The 20,027-nt window shown below is 38.7% G+C and overlaps 2 protein-coding genes, 1 long non-coding RNA gene and 1 other non-coding gene across 7 annotated transcripts in view; 2 read left to right on the forward strand and 2 right to left on the reverse strand.

The window, feature by feature from the left end:
* The first annotated feature begins 336 nt into the window (after window positions 1-336).
* Window positions 337-13,754, forward strand: gtf2f2a (general transcription factor IIF, polypeptide 2a). Of its 3 annotated transcripts, none has more exons than XM_085272517.1 (9): window positions 337-489; window positions 960-1,033; window positions 1,264-1,288; window positions 7,918-8,056; window positions 9,245-9,304; window positions 11,369-11,450; window positions 11,616-11,715; window positions 12,762-12,905; window positions 13,023-13,754. In XM_085272517.1, the coding sequence occupies exons 1-9, from the start codon at window positions 424-426 to the stop codon at window positions 13,143-13,145; spliced, it is 813 nt and encodes a 270-aa protein (XP_085128643.1). In that variant the 5' UTR covers window positions 337-423; the 3' UTR covers window positions 13,146-13,754. The 3 variants fall into 3 exon arrangements, with proteins under 3 accessions (XP_085128643.1, XP_085128649.1, XP_085128645.1); XM_085272519.1 differs by having other exon boundaries at window positions 353-489; window positions 1,264-1,341; XM_085272523.1 differs by lacking the exon at window positions 9,245-9,304.
* A 907-nt stretch (window positions 13,755-14,661) lies between these two features.
* Window positions 14,662-16,527, reverse strand: LOC146583492 (uncharacterized). 2 transcript variants are annotated; one of them, XR_014892304.1, is made up of 4 exons: window positions 16,307-16,527; window positions 15,721-15,853; window positions 15,343-15,429; window positions 14,662-14,884 (listed from the first exon to the last, which is right to left on the reverse strand). It is a non-coding gene; the product is annotated as an uncharacterized LOC146583492 (long non-coding RNA). The 2 variants fall into 2 exon arrangements; XR_014892303.1 differs by having other exon boundaries at window positions 15,721-15,856; window positions 16,307-16,518.
* Window positions 15,169-15,302, reverse strand: LOC146583493 (small nucleolar RNA SNORA31). Its single transcript, XR_014893314.1, has one exon. It is a non-coding gene; the product is annotated as a small nucleolar RNA SNORA31 (small nucleolar RNA).
* A 360-nt stretch (window positions 16,528-16,887) lies between the features above and the next one.
* The window catches only part of LOC146583494 (protein TANC1-like), a 54,967-nt gene continuing 51,827 nt past the window's right edge, over window positions 16,888-20,027 (forward strand). Inside the window, exons 1-3 of the mRNA XM_085272490.1 lie at window positions 16,888-17,000; window positions 17,221-17,325; window positions 18,650-18,853. Of these exons, the coding sequence (XP_085128616.1) occupies window positions 17,250-17,325; window positions 18,650-18,853 (280 nt within the window). The 5' untranslated portion in view covers window positions 16,888-17,000; window positions 17,221-17,249. The remainder of the gene's footprint in view (window positions 17,001-17,220; window positions 17,326-18,649; window positions 18,854-20,027) is intronic.

Consider the following 20,027-nt stretch of genomic DNA (forward strand, 5'->3'; position numbering starts at 1 on the left):
GTACTTAGGAATGGTAAAGGAGAGATGAGAAACAATTTAGCCTAAGTTTTTATGTGTGGGGTTAACGTTTCAATTTTAATTTGACGTTTAACTAATTAGATTAATGGCATAACAGCCTGTAAAATTTGCATTAATGATCCCTTTGTACATCTGATTTGACTTTATGCTAAGCTTTTTCTGAAAATTGCTGTAAAATGCATTAATATGTAAAAAGTATTTGCTTTTAAGTTGACTAAACTGAAAAAAAAACTGTCATTGTGTTGTAATTTTTTAACAACTCTTGTTTTTTAGTAGTGGCTAAGCGTAGGGAAGGCAGTAGTAGTAACGAATATGGACCTTCAGAGTCGCCATACTTCCATATTTCATTTACGCATGCGTGTGGCGGTTGCCCTGCTAGAGTTTTAACAGTCGTCATTTTAAAATATGTCAGAAAAAGGAGAGGTGGATTTGACCGGTGCCAAACAAAATACAGGCGTGTGGCTCGTTAAGGTGCGTATACACTCTTTGTAATAACATTAGTTAATGGGATGTACGGTGAGTTACTAATTTAAACACGGCTAAAGCTTACGGTCTGGTAGCTTAGCATCTGCTGCTAAGTTAACTAACGCTGGCTAAGTTTATCATCTGTAAGCTAGCTCGGTTAAACTGGCATAGTACAATATTTTGGGAGCAGAACACACTATAAATAACTGGTTTAATTAGATGCTATCACTTAGTCTTCACAGTCTTGGTAAACAACACCCTTAGTTAGAATAATAGCAGTGCAAACAGTGACGGGATGTACATTGGATAAAATCTTAAGATATACACAATTAGCTTAGCGATTTAGACCAAAGTATGTGACAAAACTGCAAACGTAACAGTTTCTTTTTAATAGTGGGAAAGGAGTGTAATAATGATTATTGCTTATATTTTGTGTATGTGGATAGTTTAACTATAAATAGTGTTTCTTCTTCCAGGTGCCCAAATACCTTTCTCAACAATGGGCAAAAGCGACAGGCAGAGGAGAAGTTGGAAAGCTCCGGATCTGCAAGTATGTGAAGTAACTGAGCATTTATAAAAGTAGTAGAAGCCAACCTGCAAAGTTTCTTATGTGTGTCATGTGACATGGGAACTGAGTCTGTGTTGATCAATGGTAGGGGTTAGCTGAGGCTAACTACATATTTAATAGAAACAGTATTTTGGTCATATGCCGTACATTTTAAATATTTTTTTAGAAAGGCCCCTCAATTGTATTTTCTTTTCTTGTTTTTTATTTCCAAGGAAAGGAAATCAAGGAAAACCAGAGGTAAGGATTGCTCTGCATCCCAGTACTCTGACATACAGCAATGGACTGTTTTAGTAAGAGCCAAAACATTAAATAATCTTGATGTGCTCACAGGTTGTTGTCAATGTATTCATAATTGGGGAAACAAAATATATAGTTTGAATTTCAATTATTGTATTTAATTGTAGGGTGTTTAAGGGTAGAGATGGATATGTACTACCAAGTGAAGGGAGTGTGTTGAGAAGATGGAAGGGGTATTTTGAGGAGCTCATCATTTAAGAAAATCGGAAACAGAAGAGGATGGAGAAAGGACAGTTAATCAATCGGAAAGTACAGAGGATTAGTAAGGAGTAAGTAAGGACAGCTTTGAAGAGGGTGAAGAGTGGAAAAGTAGTTGGTCTTGAGCTATGGAAATGTCTAGAAGAGAAGGCAGTGTACTTTTTGACCAGATTATTTAACACAGTCTTAGAGAGAGAGAATATGCCTGAGGACTGGAGAAGAAGTGTAGTAATAATAATTATTTTTGAACAACAAGGGTGATGTGCAGCGCTGTAGCAATACCATAAAAATATGGGGAAAAGTATTTGAAGCTAGGTTAAGAAGACAAGTGATGATCCATGAGCAACAATATGGTTCTGTGCAGAAGTTCTTTGCTTTGAGTGTGTCGATGGAGAAGTATAGAGAAGGTCAGAAGGAGGCTACCTATGTCTTTGACAATCTGGAGAAAGCATATGATAGGTTTCCAAGAGAGAAACTGTGGTACTTAATGAGGAAGTCAAGATGTGACAGGGAAGTAAGTGAGGGTGGTGCAGGACATGTATGAGTAGGGCAGGGCAATATAGCCAAAAATATTTATCACGATATATATTTTAAAATTTGCAATAACAATATACCTGACGATATAATTGACACGAGACAAAGTACTTTACAACTCCACAACTTTATTAGTGCAAAAAAAACCCCACATCAATGTATTTTCACTTAAACAAGCAGCTGTTTTTTATGTGCATTAAATCTATATAAAAACTTTAACAGTGCAAATGCAAATTCCTTACTGACAGTTTAACCAAAAGGCATTTCCATGGAAATTGGCCGATATATCCTGAGCATAACCATATATAATATCTACAAAACTTAAAAAGAGGTTATAAACACACAATACGGTAATATTATGTTGAAGCACAGTACGTATCACTCCGCCAGACTCCTGACTATAGTAGCCGTAATGCTCCGACAGTCCATTAAGCGGTGCGGTTTGGTAACTTACGGAAGTCGTACTAAAACATTTTTTTCAATAACAACGGCCCGCTAGCATGCTCTACCAAAATTTGTGCTTTGGTGTGTATCTGACGGACGAAAGCCAAACTAGTTCCACACCACTGAAGTTGCACCATTTTTACAAACCAATTCTGGTTCTTCTGTTTCATTCAACGATCCGCTTTCACCCTTCTCATTCACCGTCGTCGCCATGTGCGGATGAAAACAAAGGCACTGTGCATGTGCGTTTTACCCTCTATCGCAGGGGTCACCAACCTTTTTGAAAGTGAGAGCTACTTCTTGGGTACCGATTAATGTGAAGGGCTACCAGTTTGACACACACTTCTCAAATAACAAATTTCCTCAGTTTAACTTAATTATGTGTTATCAATAATAATTAATGATATTCATCTATGTACGGACACTAATTATGTTAATTATTTTTCACCATAATTATAAAGAATGCAAGTAGGAAGGTAGGAAAGGTAGGAAACATAAATATCAATATGCAACACTTTATTTCTATATATCTCTGCAAGTATTTACATTTTGAAGTGATCACTTCTACAACATTTTCACTTACCACTAACAAATTTTAACAAATCATGCACTGTTACATACATTATTTTTGTATGTATGTAACATACAAAAAATCAACTTTCAAATTTTGCAGAACTTTTCACCAAATTGGCAGCATTTTAAAGCAAATTGTCACATGTTACACTTAACAAACACATTTGTTTTTCAATAATTAAATTCAACTTTGACATGACACTGTAATGTTGCCACTGAGAACATCTAATATGGCTTTCTTTGTTTGTTAGTGGGAAACCTGGCATTGCATGCTGTTCACCAGTGTGTTGTAATCTGGGGTATAACTTGACACTGCAACTCTGAGTGAGTCTTGCAGATGTGCATCGAAGAGTTCTGTGTTTGTTCTTGATGAAGTTCATGTCAGAAAAGGCTGATTCACAAAGATAGGTTGAACCAAACAGGCTGGCAACCTTCATAGCTGCTGTGCACACACCACTGTACTTTTCTGTGTCAACAAGGCACCAAAAGTTTGGTGCACCCAGATAGGCTTTGAGGTGGACGTCATTTTGCAATGTTACAGTTTCGATTTCCACCTGTCCAGCATCCAAGCTGAACACTGAACTTAGTTGCTCAGCAATGCATGTTGTGTCCACATTCATGAAAGGATTGGAAACAAATGAGACACATGGCTCAAGCTGATCAAGGTCACAAAACCTGTTCTCAAACTCTTGACCAAGTCGGTTTATGACTTGAGTGTACTTTTCTGCAACTTTGTCAAAAGTCTCAGATGCAGAAGCATTGTCTTTCAGCACCATCTGCACAGAGGGAAAGTGCAGCACCTTTTTTCTCTGTAAATGCACAGAGAAAATGTTCATCTGGGCTTTAAATCCATTTAAAGCACTTATCATGTCAGCAACAGTCTTACCTTTGCCTTGCAGCTCACAGTTCAAATGGTTCAGTTTCCCAGTAATGTCTGTTAAAAACGCAAGGTCAAGTGTCCACTCAGTGTCCTCCAGCAGAGATGTGTCTTCCCCTTTGGATTGCATGAACTCCTTGATTTCACCCAAAAGTGACAAAAAACGAAGCAAAATCCGTCCCCTGCTGAGCCATCGGATTTCCGTATGTAGTAGCAGGTCACCATATTCAGCTGACAGCTCCTCCAATAGCACCTTGAATGTTCTGTGCTGTTTAGCTCTGGAGCGGATGCTGTTTATGATCTTCACGACGGGAGTCATGACGTGCTCGAAGCCGATCACCTTTGCGCATAACGCCTGCTGGTGAATGATGCAGTGGTAATGCATGAAGTTTGGGAACTCTGTGTCACCTTTACAGTGAGCGATGAATCCCGTATGTCGGCCGATCATAGCAGGAGCCCCGTCGGTAGTCACTGATACCAGCTTTTCCAACGGTACCTTTTTCTTCACGAAAAACTCCTTCACCGCATTATAGATGTCAACTCCCTTCGTAGTTGTCTTTAGCGGCAGTAGTGTCAGAAGTTCTTCTTTTGTGGAGAAACCATCAAATACCATCCGGATAAAGACCATCAGCTGTGCTGTACTGCTGCTGTCGACAGACTCGTCACACTCGCTCAAACCTGCCTTTAATTCGCGGGCCTTTTCCGCTCACAGTGTGCTGCCCTTTGGGTAGTTAGCATGGTAGCTTGTGTGACACGTTCGGAAATGTCTCTCCACGTTGTGCCGCTTTGCCGTTGCCACAGTTGCCCCGCAAATGAGACACACGCATGAATCTTTCACAGTGGTAAAAAAGAACTCTTCCTCCCATTCACTGTGAAAATTATGTTTTCTTCCTTTTTTCCGCCATGTTTTCCTCATCTCCTCACCTTTGCCTTTGCTGGTCTTCACAGCAACTGTTTCCGTGGAGACCAGCTAGCACTAAATATTAGATCATGATCTAATATTTAATAATAAACATTTTTTTTAATATATTATCTCTAACAAATTAACACCAATGCAATTGTGATTAAAAAAATAGCAAGAAAAAATAAAAATAGATGCAGCTTACTGGTAAGTTGTTATGGTGAGCTATTTTTAGAACAGGCCCGCGGGCGACTCATGTGGTCCTTGGGGGCGACCTGGTGCCCACGGGCACCATGTTGGTGACCCCTGCTCTATCGCGATATTTCATTTTCTTATCATTGCCTAACATTATACCGGTATTACCGTGAAGGTTATGATATGGCCCAGCCGTGTGTATGAGGGCAGTGTTCAGGTGTGTTGTCTCTGAGCCCCCCCCTTTTTTTTTTGATGTGATGATGAACAGCTTGACAGATGAGCTCAGGCAGGAGTCTCTTTGGATTATGACATTGTGATCTGCAATGAGAGTAGAAAACAGGCAAAATAGAGCCTGGAGAAGTGAAGATGTGCACTGGAGAGAAGAGGAAAGAAAGTCAATAGAAGCATAATCGAATATGTGTGTGAATGATAGGGTAACAGTGAAAATCCAAGGTGTATAGTTAGTGATAAGTTTAAATACTTAGGGTACACCATGCAAAACAGTGAACAAAACAGATTAAGAACAGTTAGTGGGTGGAAATGAGTTTACAAGATTATAGCGACGAGTTAAAAATGTTCACATTTTCATTGGGAGGATTGGAAATGAGTGTATCAGATCCAGTTTTATTGTCATATCACAGATTCAAGTAAAAGTTGGTGAAAAAGTTTATATTGCAGAGCTCTAGCTTAGCAGATCATGATAAAAGAAACACAATGCAATCCAGTGTTTTCTATATGTGCAAACAAAAAGTAAAAGAGCATATGTCTGGCAACAGAATAATAATAATACTAATATTAATAAATCATAAATAAATAGAAACTTCATAATTTGTTCAGCAGCCTGATAGCGATTGGACAATGTCTCTTTTGCATCCAATTTCAATTTTAGACTGAGGATTAGAGCTGGGCGATAGAACGATAACGATATGTATCGCGATATAACTTTTACTCGATAGAAAAATTAAACTATCGTGATAGACCTCACCGCTCTTGTCCTCTTTAAAAAAAAAAGAAAGAAAAAAAAGAACAGCCAATCCAAATTACGTAGCGCAGAGCCGAACCAATCACAGCCACAGCGTCACGTCACGTGACTTGTTACATACAGCACAAGTGCCAAGCCGCACATGTGTATTTGTTTGGGAAGCAGCCAGCCACCGCACCGCCCGGGTAATGGAGGAAATGAGTGCACCGACTAGAAAAATCAACCGAGCGTGACCGAAGAGAAAACAGATGATGGTTCCAATGCCGGAGAGGTTGTCGAACGGAAGAGCCATAGAAGTTCCGTAGTGTGAAGGTATTTCGGCTATTTCAAGTCTGACAAAAAACAGAGTAGCGCGCACTGTAAATTGTGCCGAAAGCAAGTCTGGAAATACAATAAACTGGTGCATGCGCTACGTCCACACTTACCCGGGTATTTTTGAAAACGCAGATTTTTCTATGCGTTTGCACCTTTCGTCCACACGTAAACGGCGTTTTTGGTCACTGAAAACGAAGATTTTTAAAAACTCAGTTTTTGCATTTACGTGTGGACTAGAAAAACGGAGAAAACGCAGCGTCAAAGGTGTGCACATTTTTTGACGTCACACTGTGCGCCACGTTATTGTTTCAGTGAAATGAATTTCTACAATACTGTTAATTCTACTCTCTGCAGTGTTTAAATGCTTACATATACACACAGTTACTGTCCCTCCACACATACGACTCGGTTCTGCTTCTATGCCCCAGCTTTGTTTACTTTTTCCCACCGAGGCTTCTAGACTTCTGATTGGCCAACATTTCTGCACGGTTAGGAATCTAGCTCCACCTGCTGCTTTGGCATGTTCATAGCAGCGTTTTCCTTCATTTCTCCCTTTATGTGTGGACGGGATTATTTTTTAAAACGGAAACGGAAAATCTCCGTTTTCAAAAATACCCGTGTACGTGTGGACGTAGCCTGAGTCTCTGACTGGAAGCGCTAATTCGTCATTCGGCTTTTGTCAGACTAAAGTAACTGTTAAAACTGTTTGAAAAGCTCAGCTATACAACAAGGAGAGATTGAGAATTTCCTTTTAGTTCTCAGTTTATTTGATATTGACAAAAGTTAGTCAGTTTTGTCTGTTCTTCTGTAAAACAAACTAAGATTTATTTTTAGAATTAATATTTTGTTTCTAAGTGGAATTGACAATTTAGTCTGTTTCGTTTGTTCTATTTTGAAACTTAAACGCTTTAGCGGCTGCCTTTTGTGTAGTTTGCAATATTTGCCTTTATTTATCTGAAAAAGTCTCATGTTCCTTAAGTACATCTACCCTGTTGAACTTATTATGGGAAATAAATATTTAAATAAAAACAAGCTGCTGATTATTTCACATTTTACTTGTGAGCAACTGCACATTTAAATTTTACAAATATAGTTATTTGGCTTATATCGTGATATATATCGTTATCGCCTGAAATGAAAAAAACATATCGTGATATGAAAAAATCTTATATCGCCCAGCTCTACTTGCCATATTCCACTTGTTTGCCCACTGTTGAACTGGTGTCATGCACTAAGTTTTGGCGTTCTGATGGACCTCTGGACAACAGCTTGACTGGCTCTGATATCATCAGCCTGAAAGGCAGTGTTGCTGGCAGTGCTGCCTGAACCTTTTATTAAGCTAGGGATACTGGAGGGGATAGGTTTGGACAAGCTTCTTTGAAACAATGTCACTAATGCAAATTCATGTACCTGGAAACTGCATTTCTTGTACTCAGTGGCATCACTTCTGTGAGCCCTGTTTACTACCTTATAAATGGCAACTAGATCCCAAGTGTGTAAATCTGTCCTGCTGCTAAAAAGAAAAAAATAACGTGATTGACTATTTACAGGTGTCTTTCACTTTGAATGAAGAGCTGACTGTGATTGACGGTATAGAGGATAAGACGGTGTCTGCACCACGCGAACACCCGTTCACCATGCAGTCAGTGGGAGGTCAGACATTGGCAGTCTTCACAGAGACTTCATCAGGTGACTTTCTGTTTTCATCTACCACTGCTTTTTCTCTGCTTTCAACCTCTTTGCTGCAAGATGAGCTTGACCTAATTGCAATATCAGTTTTCTGTGTTAACTAATACCTCATTAGAATCACAGGTAAGTTGTGATTGGGAGATGGAGACGTCCATTTTGCTACTCGTTGTACAGTTTGCTGCCTTCATGAAGTTTTCCTGTTGCTTGCCCTTTTTTGTCTTTGTGTGATCTGAACTTTTTGTAGACTTTTCCTAGAGTGTCACATTGTCCACAGTCCTAACAGTGGGTACTCACAAGAAGTGTACTCTACATCGTGGATTAGTGGACACTCAGTGGAAAACAGAAGAGTCTTTTGTCTTTATCCAGTTTAATTTGTGTTTGTCTCTACGTGTTTCAGTTTCAGCGTTTGATCGTCTGTCATTTGTTGGGGGTTGACATTTTCAGTTCACTGCCAATCAGCACAGCCAATTTGGGAATCATTTAACATAGCAGGGACGCTTATCAACACAAATCATTGCTGAATTTGGAGTTGATTTTGTGCATGGGATTGTTTGGCTCAGTTTGAATTTCATCAGTCTCTTTTGTTCTTTCAGTATAATTAGGTTTTCAATTTTTGCATAATTAATTACTTTGCTATGGATGCCGGTGATCTTGAGCTGCAGTGGTTACTTTGGGACAGCATATTATATGTGTGTGCATTTTAGGGCTGCACAATTTAAATGGTTCCTTGAGCGAGGCATTAAGTTTGAAGAACTTAGACGTGATCAAGAAGACAGCTGCAAAAGCAGTGAGAGGAAGTCATGAGGTAGTAAAATCTAAACATTTTAGTAGAGCAACAGAAAAGATGAGAAGTGACTGTGTCTAATTGGAAAAAAGTGTATAGTTTAAATTAGAAAAGCAGTTTGGTAATATTTTCTTATATTTAGTTTCAAATGAGATTCATTTGTGCAGCCCTGCTATGCATGTGTATCAGTGGTGGGACAGGGCATCCGTCCTCCCTTGTTGTGCGGCCATGCTTGCTTTGCTCACGCGCACGCATTTGTATTTGCCAGAGATCGTGATGAGAAGCGTTGTGTAATTAAAAAACATTTTTGGTGTGCGACTAAACCCTGGGTGTGGTTCTTACTGTTGGATCCCTTCCATCCCTCGTATTTTTCATGTTCACCATCCCTCCCTCCCTTCCTGTAGGCCAGTCAGAAGAGAGATCTGATGGCAGCAGCTCAGGTTCGGGGGCAGGGACAGGCCCAGGTGAGTCCTCCGTTTACCTAGCAAGTGACAAAGTTGCACAAAGCAGCTCATGAAGTCAGTGAAGTGATTTAGGAATCAGACGCGAGGGTTTATTTTTCTCGTCAAGGGAAGTTTTTGGTATCACAGTAAAAAGCCATTTACATGCTAAGGAGAATGGCGCTGTGTGTAGTGACGATTGTAATGTCTGTCCAGTTGTATTTTTGGCAGTTATTTGATGTGTGTGTGTGTGTGTGTGTCTGCATAATCATTCATCCTTCAAAACTACTTGTAAATGTAGCCAATTTTAAGAACTTTGTTAAATTTAAAAAAAAAAAAAAGTGTCAGTTTTTTATAGCACATTTCATTCATCACTTAAACTCAGTTTTATAAGATATCTTTATTGCCATTGCACAGTCATACATAGTACAAGAGTACTATGTAGTACAATGAAACTGGAAAATCGCCATATCAATTTATCACCATAAAAGATAAAAACCTGTGTAGAGTTACAGTACCTTAAGGCAATAAATATAACAAAATGTTACAAATAAAATAAAACAGAAGTTAACACACAGTTATTAAGTGTAAAGCATGATTTTGACTTCTGGAAGAAATCTACGTAGTAACTTACAACGTAGCAGAAAACTCCTCTTAACCATCATCACTGCAACTCAGTTGTGGCAGGCTGTGTTTACCTGACATGTGGCGTAGGGATAAAAGGAATTTCCGGTTGCTTCATAAGTTACAACCTAGATTTCCTGCAGACGCATAATTCAAATTCATGAGCTTGAGAATCAAAAGGGTTTTGGGTTTTTTTAATGTAAACAATTGTTATTACAGTTAAGTGAAGTTAAAAACTAAATCTAGATATAGAAAAATTGTTTTAGTTAACTGAAATAATAAATAAAGTTTTGGAGGAAAAAAAAAAACTAACAAATTATTTTGTGAGTCTTGTCTAATAAACTAATAAAAACTAAACTAAAACAAAGAGATTTCAAACAAAAAGTTAAGTGAAAAAAGAAAATCCATTCAGGAAACTAAACTGTACTTAAAACAAAAAGTCAAAATGAAATAAAAATTTAAAAAGAAAATTGAAAATAAAAACTATAAATGTGCCCATAGTGGTACCTGACTGTTGGTGAACAGACAGCTTGTCTGAAGAATAAGACCTCAGTAATAGGACTTCAGCACATTTAGATGTAATTCTGAGAATAGTTTAAAGATCTGCACGTGGTGACCTGACAGGCCTAATCGGGTTATAGACACTTGAGAGCTTTATTAACTATAGGAAGGGTTTTAAAAGATAATTCTGATTGCGATGGTGCAAAACAAACGTGATTATTTACAGTACAGATGTGTGCATTTTTCCGACTAAAGCAGTAAGTGAAGAACTATTCTGAGCCTTGGTGAACAATGTAAAAACAGTGTTTTTACAGAACTACAAGCACAAGAAATGTGGTGATTTAACAAGAATTAAGTGTGGCCAAAACATGTGTGCATGTATAAACTAATATTTACTAATTAGAAGTGGCAGAGGTTTTTGGTACTGGAAGCTTTTTGTTTTTAGTCTGTAGTTTGGGGAATTTTGAGTAAGAGTGGTTGAGCGGCCTTCGGTCTTGTGCACGTAAATAGTCTGTGGAGCACACAAGATTATTAGCTTCTTATGCATTTGCAATAGAAAACGGTACGTGCTGGCTACACTGAAAGCCGCTGCCTCGAAGGGCTGAGGTATCAAATAACTAATGGGTTCCTAGAAAACCAGGAAGGAGTTCTGTTAACACTTAAGCCAGGATTATACTCTCCGTATCCACAAGTCACTTTGGTTTGGTTTGGTTTGTTTTCTTTGGGGGGGGGGGGTGTTTATGTCCGCAAACAATGGCATTATGCTGGATTCTACTCTGATGTAGTTTCTCATACAGCACCTAGCAAAGGATTTTTTTCTTTCTTGTTTCTAAACTGTTTCCACTTATTAATTTACAGCATTTGTTTCTATCCCTTCTCTCTTAAAAATATGCCGTAAGTGCAGTGGTGCACATGGACTAAAAGTCTGTATCAAGTTTTTTAATTAGCTGCACTCTCTTTCAGATAAAATAACCTTGGAGGGAGTGGTAGTGCAGAGAGCAGAATGCAGGCCTGCTGTCAGTGAAAGCTATATGAGGCTGAAGAGGTGAGCATTTAACACTTAAAGTTACATGAAATAGCATGGATTGTCTTGTATCAGAATGTCTTAATACTGCATACATGTGGATGTTTTACTAGAAATTTATTTATATTTGTTTCATCTATATTTTATACTTACCAGGTAAAGTACTTCTCCCTGTCTCTCTAACAGGTTACAAATTGAAGAGTCCTCCAAACCGGCCAGGCTGTCTCAACAGCTGGAAAAAGCTGTGACCAACAACTATAAACCTGTGGCCAATCACGATTACAATGTAAGAAACCCAACAGAGAAATCTGTTTATTATTACACTCACTTTCTACACTTTTCACGTTAGGTTTAGTTCACGCAAGAGACACAATTAACTGACATCTGGCCAAGAATTTTCTTGTTACATTTTACTGCCTTTAGTATGTTCTTAGTTGTTTTTGACCACATGCTCTACAGGATTCACACACAAGGTGACCACATGTCCCACTTCACATAGTACTTCCCAGCACGATTATTTCATCCCCCATTAAATATGCATATTTCATCAGTGCCCCATATTTTTGATTTCTAATTATAAACAAAATACGGGAGATTGGAGTATCACAAAAAACATACAGATAAAAGCAGTTAATATGAAAAAAAAGGAAAACCTATTCTCATATTAAAATTCTGTAAACTGGCCCCTAATTGTTAATCTTTTCACATGTGTTGACTTTCCATGGATATAAATGGAAAATGAAGGAAAATCTACTACATTTTTTAGAAAATGAGTGCAAATTATATATTATCTCACTTTGCTGTTAAATCTTTAGTCTTCTCTGACTAAACTTAAAGGCAGACAGAGGCAAACAAACAGCTGCAGACACACTCTCTGCTACAATACAAGTCAATAAGCATTGTTTCAACATAGAATATAAAAGATGTGTTATTTTTCACTTTGTGACTTACTGTCTAAATCCCTTCAGAACGCATTAAGCAGAACTGATGACCAGTTTATCTGTTTGTGTACTTTTGGTATCTCCTCGTGGTTCTAGACAGCTTAAGTTGCTTTTCAAAGTAATAAATTTAGCATCAATTAATTAATCCCTTGAGATCTAATGAAGCACTTAAGAGATATTGTGCAGTATTTCCTTATTGAATGTATATAGAAGTTGAGCTGTTGCTATGGGGAGCTAACTTTGAATTCTCAACAAGCAAATTTGCCAAGTCCCACACCTGATCAATTTAGATGATATATGGTCTTTTCGATAGCCCAGAGTATTATCAGTCTTCCATGCGCAGTAATTAGATAATTGTTGTTTAGCTGACTTCTGCCTGTTTTTGCTGCAGCGTGAGTATGAGAGGAAGAAGAAGGAGGAGGGCAAGAGAGCCCGAGCTGACAAGCAGCAAGTGTTGGACATGTTGTTTTCTGCTTTTGAGAAGCATCAGTACTACAACATCAAAGACTTAGTGGATATCACCAAGCAGCCTGTGGTAAGACTTGAGAGCTCGGTTATAACTCATTTGAAACAGTACTATTGGCTCAAAAAGCTACTTTTACATTTAGCTTTAATTCTCAAGAATATTATCTCATATTGTTTTTCTTCTCAGATTTACTTGAAGGAAATCCTGCGTGATATTGGCATCTACAATGTGAAGGGGACACACAAGAACACCTGGGAGCTCAGGCCAGAGTACAGACATTACCAAGGCGAGGAAAAGACTGATGAATAGTTTTTGAATCCAAAGGTCAATACATGCTTTCCACTCAGAGGAGGGATTTCCTCTTAGATCAGAGCTTGGTTTGACCTGGTTTCTGTACATCAGGTCTGAAGATGCACTGGACAATGAGGTGGAGTTTTGCAGTCCCATCTCATTCTGTAGGAACAAAAATAAAGGGCACTATGGAGAAATCAGAGGTTAGGCCACTGCTTTTTCTGATGTGGTTCCCTTTCACAGCTTGAGTGTGCTCATTAGTGTTTTAAGAAGTAAAGGATCTATGACTTGAGGTTGAAAGCAGTGGATAATGTTTTTAAGTGTTTTGTATATCCAGAAATATGGGGTTTAATGTGGAGAGGACAAAATTTTTTTAGAAGAGAAACAGTGTTACTATTGGTATAGGTTCCACTCAGATTTTTGTGACGGTTCTTTTACAAGTCCGTTTTTGTTTTTTTCTTCAATGAAACATGGCTCATCAGTTTTCCACACCACAACAAATTGGATCCACAATTTATTGTGATCTTTACTCCAGGTGTCTTCTTATAACCCACCTTTTGTATTATTTTAGGTTGTTTTATATTTGGTTGACTTATGCAATAAAGTGTTTTTTTTTTCAATAGAAAACTTGTTTTTTAATTATATTTTCATAGCAGCCAGCTTAATACTTGATACAAAAGCATAAATGTGAAACCACAGTGACGACAAATCAGCATTGACCCAACGCAGCCACCCACTTTGGTCTTTTCAGTCTTTCAGTTACTGTCGTCTTCCTATCACTTCTAAGTAGTCTGGCCATTTTCCTGACATCAAGATGTCAGACCTGTAAATCCTAGAGATGGTTGTGAAGAATCATCCCACTGGACCAGCAGTTTCACTTAAAACAAAACAACTTTACATTTCTGATGTTTGAATTTCAGTAGGTAATCTGCATACCTAAATGCCTCGACTCATTTTGCGATTGGCTGGTGTAAAAAAAATAAAATTTACCAAGAAGGAAATATGAGTATGAACATATTGAGAGTGACTGTTAGTTCAGTGAGTTATTTGTAAAGAAAATAATTTTCACTAGCAATCAAACTAACATGTACACACATCTGCATTTTTATTCTAAATACTAACAGAAATATAGCAGAAGTGCTATACTTCAGTGTGGACTACAGTAAAAGGCATTCAGTACATTTATATAAAACTGGTAATAGGTGGTCAGTTTGATATTACTCATTACTGACATTGACTACCCATATTGAAATTTATTCCCCAGTGACAGGTGGTACCTGCCTTTGGGAATGGCTGTAGTTCAGCTATATGGCAGCGCAGCCACCAGTCTAGTATTTTGAAAGAGAGTCAACTATAGTTACAATAATCCAAGAAAAATTCCTAATTGTCACTTTACAGTGACTTACTGATGCACGGTTTTCTGTATTAATGTAGGGTCTTTACAGTATGAAGCCCCATGAGGCTGGAGTTGTAAAGTGTTGAATACTTTCCCACAGACTTAAACTTTTACTTTCACAAAAAGTACTCCTGAAAATACGGTTGAATAATTTTATTTAAAAAAAAAAAAAAAAAGAAAAAAAGTCAGGTTTATACAACACAAATCTTGCTGGCAAATGAAGACCTGCTATAAATGCAGCACTGAAACCACAACATGACAATTACAAACTTGCTCTTCGGTTTCTTTGGCAACAGAGGAAGTGAAGATGTCCCACTGGGCCAAGCTCCATTTGCTTTTTACAATGCATCCCACTCATTATCTGTAAGAAGGGGTAAAATATTAAATAAAAAAATATTAGAAAATGTAAACATCCAACTGCATAAAGATATCAGCGATCCTGCAATAAACAATTTAAAGTAAGATCTCATCAATGCCTTCAGTCAACAGTGACCACCACAGTCTGTCTAGAAACCACTACCCTGTAAATCTGTCTTGAAAGCATGTGCAGGTATTAATGTATTTAGTGGGTGAATACTTAAAGCTGTCACATCACACCACGTATCCCCATGTGAACCCAACCTTTGACCATTCCTAACAAGCTTAAAATGTATTCCATTATTCAATCTGTGCTGCTATAAAAATGAAGCAGTCAGAAAGCGCGAGGAAGGCTCAGTTTAGCATCTCTATGCAAACCCAGAAGCCAAAGAAGTCTGCTCCAGGTCTATCAGTGGATGCAAATTCATGTACAACCCCAGTTAAAACATTTTAAGCGCTCACCAGCATTCTCAGCGTTGGTCCACAGCTTGTCAGCCTCTCGCAGCTCTGGTTTTATTACCCCGTGCCTTATACATATCCTTCATACGTCTGAAGGAGGAAAAATTTTTATACATGATACAGTCTCTTTACAAGAATATGTAATTAAGGTTTTTGTGTGCTGGCATGTTAAAACAAACATTTTATCCTCCCTTCTTCAATCTGAGACGCCATGGAAAATGAGCGATCAGAAAGCGCAGGGACATTTAATATTACATCTAAATGTTATAACCCAGGAACTCACAGCAGAGAGCCCAGGCTGTCAAAGATGTGGTCCGAGGACAGGCTTGGTCACTTTACTAAACAGTGGCAAAGTCGTTACAATGTAAACTCAATACATACATGTTCGCACACTGCTTGTCAGCTGTCGTCTCAGGTCATGTAATACACAGCTACTGGCATCACTAGTGCATCATGCTGAAACACATCAGTCATCCGCAGCTGGCTCATACAGGTATTCATCCAGCGGGATGATCTGCTTTAAAAGTGCGAAAAAATACGTTAAAAAACGCTTTAACACTTAATCAAGGTCAGAACAGGTTTAGCAGATATGCGCATGGAAAATATTAGTTACAAAGCTCATGTTAGAATTAACATGAGCTAACTAGCAATAATGGAGCACATCCGGTGCTATGCTAAATCTGGTATCGTTAACGAGTATCCATTAACCTTTCTTAAAATCAGCTCTCTCTCATGGCACGAGGCATCATATTTAGCCCCGTGTTACTGCTCATTTCGCTCACTTAGCCGTTAGTCTGGGGCAAAACTAAGAAGCCGGGATTATTTTGCACAAAATATTTTCTAACTCGTGACACAAAATGGCTCGAGCTCATTTTACACGTGTCCGTTGATTCACCATAAAACTCAACAGAACAGACGTCACTAACTTAGCTGTCTTTAACTTGACAGGGCGCCTGAATATACTTACAGTAGGTCATGTCAGGTAAGGTGAATGAGTCGCCGAGGTTACGCATTATAAAGTTCACAAGAACGCCTTTCACTTGCTGCAACACACAAGAGCACAGGCAGCGAAAGGACTTCTCTGAGGTTATCATCCGGATTATAAAGGATGCCGGTGGCGGCTCATTGTCGCCCCCTTGAGGCCGGTTAGGAACTTGTAATTTGCGCTGTCGTCCCCTGGTGTTCAAAATGGATCACGGCATGTATTTAACGTAATGTCCGAGTGCGCTGCTTTGATATTCACTCCAGCTTCCTTAGAAAATTACACGAAGTTAGGCTACTCTTAAAATAATTATCAAAAACTAATTTAAATGAGTTTGAGCACAAACTATTATTAGCTGGCCTGGCATAGTATGAGAGATATAGATTACAGCGAATAATAAAAAATAAAAAATGGCAGTTTCATTAAGTTCAAACATCAAAATGGGATAAAGACACAAAAAACATAAAAGGATAGGATAAGATGTATCAAATGCATAGACAGATTTCCATCAAATGTGGAACACAAGGCCAATGCGCATGTGCAAGACGACCCCCTTCTCCCATCATTTTCTGGAGGTGAAACACTTCTTAATTGGACTCCGCGAGTTTAAATGCTCCTCCATCAGCTTCCTGTGGATATATGTGAGGACATGGAGGCATCAAAGAAGACTTAAGAGCAGGTAATCTGAGAATTTTGGGATGCTAATTTTTTTCATATCTAGCTTACTATAATAATTCGTGCAAACTATTTGTTAAAGACTATATATATAGATCATGGTATTAAAATAAAAACACCATTTAAATGTGGCAGCTGAATTAAGAACTAACAGCGGGGGTAATTTTGTCTGAATAATGTGCCCCTAATTCAAATGAACATTTAACTTTTTTTCCCTTCCACAGTCAGTAGACGGTGAAGCAACAGCCCAGCTATGTTCAGAGCAGTTTTTGGAAACAAGAGAGATGGAGGAGGAAAACGAGGGGAGAAAAAGAGCCAGAGGCACTCAGGTAGAAACAAAACCACTGGAAGTACCAGTGAAGCAAAAACGAGGCATGCATGCTGAACAAAATAATATTGCAACTTTTAGCAGATGTTTTTTTTTAACTGTATGCCCCTTTTGTTTGGAGGTCACAATACTGTAAATGGAAAATGTATGTTATGTTGTGCACACTCATTCTGGTGTTGTTTGATGGTAATATTCAGGTTCTCTCTTCTCTTGGGTGATTTAAGTAGAGTCATTTCAATTAGCCTAATTCATCAGTGTTCCGTCCTTCACACAGTGTCCCGGTGCTTGAATTTAAAGTGTGTCAGACGAAGTTAGAGTGGGTTAAGCAAACATCCTGACCTACTAAACACACGTTGAACACCAGAAGAATTTGTGAGTCCAGCAGATGTATCTGTGCACTTGGCATGAGGCTGTTGTGTCTCCTGTACATAAGTTCAGTGTTCTTTAGGATTCTCTGTCTCAGATGAAATGAAGCTGTTTGTTTTTTAATTTTTTTTTATTTTTAAAGTGTACACTTGTCAACTCGCTGCAGTAAAGATGTGATTCCAGAGTGTGTTGCGGAGATACATAAACATAAGTAGAGCTGGGTATTAGAGCAACCATGTTGCCCATCAATATTTGATAGTGTGCTCCACTGGGTAGAAAGAACAGAGAGGCTGATAGAGAACTGTGTCAGTCTCATTAAAATGATAAAGTGTGTTTACAGTACACTGGCTCTTCTCTGATCATTTGCAGAGAGATGCCACTTTCTGCCTCCTTCTTTAAAGCTTGCCATTAAAAGGCTATGATCATTCCACACTTTCAGGGATTATGCAACAGCATAATAGATGAATTCATAGATTAGGCAATGCAGTTCTGACTACTTATTTGGCTAGTGGTAAAACACACTCATTCAAAGAAGAAGGTAGTAAATTGCTTAATTTTGCTACAGGGCAAACTATGGCAATGATATATAATCAGTATATAAGTGAGTCTCTCTAATCACATGGCTTTGGGAATTATAATGTCTCTTTAAAGGCTGTAATAAGAGTGGATATGAAAATGATTGAAGTATTAAGAGAGAATAACTGTAGCCAGTTTAATGAGCGTGATCCCAATTCTTTAAATAGATGATCCAGCAATGCCAACTTTCCATTACCTCACTGGGAAATATGCCTGGAGACACGATGTGTTTGCTGTGTCGCAGCCTTCTGTGAGACATATTTAATAGGCTTATTCTCTTCTTGTGATATCCTAGATCTACTGTAACTGCACTAACTCTGCTTTTACCTCAACACCTGCCCACCTCTGTCTTCTCTCTACACCCGCCTATGCGTTCCACGCAGGTGACGAGGTGTATGCCCACAGCACCTTGCAGAGAGGCAGCGGCCAGCGCGCCTCTCACTTCCAGGACCACGATGGCGGCTGCACCAAAAACTCAGCAAAACAGAAGAGACTGACCAAGGGCGTGTCCATTTCTTTGCCCTCCTCACCTCTTCTCCCTCACCAGGCCGACATTGTTCCCTCCCAGTCGTGCAGCAAGTTCCCAGGTGGGTTCACTTGAGATGATCATCCAAACAAAAGCGTGGTCTGGATGTGCTGTATGTAACTGAGAGTGACAAGGAGGTGTGCGTCAGGGACTAGCTGCAAAAATAACAGCATGCTTTCACGGGTTTGCCTTGATTAGCGGGGATCGTCTGTGCGTTCAGCTGTTCCATACATGTGACAGAAAATCCAAGTGCATACAGACCGTGCCTCTAGGGCTCAAAAGCATGTTGACAGATTGTCAGAGTAAATAATTAAGTGAGATAACTTAAGGCAAGAAACCTCAATTAGGTGGGTCATTTTTGAAATATTGTACTATTTTGGATCAATGTGTAAGATATTAAGTCACATTTTTGGTCACGATGAAAGAGAAAATAAACCAACCATTAATTTGAGGCCAGCTTATTATCACATGCATCACATCTACTGTTGGCATGACAAACAAAATGTGTTTTTACTTATTCAAACAACTGTGAATTGGGGCACACGTTAGCCGACAGACTGAAATCCATTTCATGTGATCTGTGTTTGATTGTTGCAGAAAAGCATTGTTACCTGGCATTGCCTTTTCTCTTGATTCCCATATTTCCTGTCAATCTGTCTCATCAAAGCTTCAATAAACCAAAAATGACAAAAAGTGCAGAAGCAGAATCACGTGACGTGATTCAGTTATGTGATAAAGAAACTACGTCCTCTTTGAATTCGAAGGTTTTACGTATCAGGATATCCTTTTAAAAATGACCTTGTCATTAGCAGATTATAAAATAATTTACACGCAGCAGCAACATGTGTTACACTGTGTATTTATTGTCATATAGCAAAAACTGAGCCAGAGTGCAGGAGCAGTGTGTGAAAAACTAAGTAAACCCCAGTAGCTTGTAAAACCACTTCTACCAGCAATAACTTGGTATGACTTTATCAGGCTCTCACATTGTTGGAGCAATTTTGTCCCACTCTTCTTTACAGCATTGTTTCAGTTCATTGAGGTTTGTGAGCATTTACTCGCAGACAGCTCTCCTGCTGCAGTATTTCAGTTTGTTTGCAGACTGGGCTTTGACTGGGGCATTTCATCATCTCGATTCTTTTCTTTTTTAAGCCATTCTGTTGGAGATTTGTTGCTGGGCTTGGGATCATTGTCCTGTTGCATGAACCAGCTTCAGTTTTAGCTGTCAGAATGGT

This window comes from Mchenga conophoros, linkage group LG1 (assembly GCF_057382185.1).
Source record: "Mchenga conophoros isolate Kocher_MC1m ecotype Shallow Benthic linkage group LG1, M_conophoros_male_GT1.1, whole genome shotgun sequence".
NCBI classification, from domain to species: Eukaryota; Metazoa; Chordata; class Actinopteri; order Cichliformes; family Cichlidae; genus Mchenga; species Mchenga conophoros.

Coding starts and splice junctions, on each gene's coding strand:
- gtf2f2a (XM_085272517.1), top strand. CDS start 424: ATGTCAGAAAAAGGAGAGGTGGATTTGACCGGTGCCAAACAAAATACA. Junction 490..959: donor CAGGCGTGTGGCTCGTTAAG/GTGCGTATACAC, acceptor TTCTTCTTCCAG/GTGCCCAAATACCTTTCTCA. Junction 8,057..9,244: donor CTTCACAGAGACTTCATCAG/GTGACTTTCTGT, acceptor CCCTTCCTGTAG/GCCAGTCAGAAGAGAGATCT.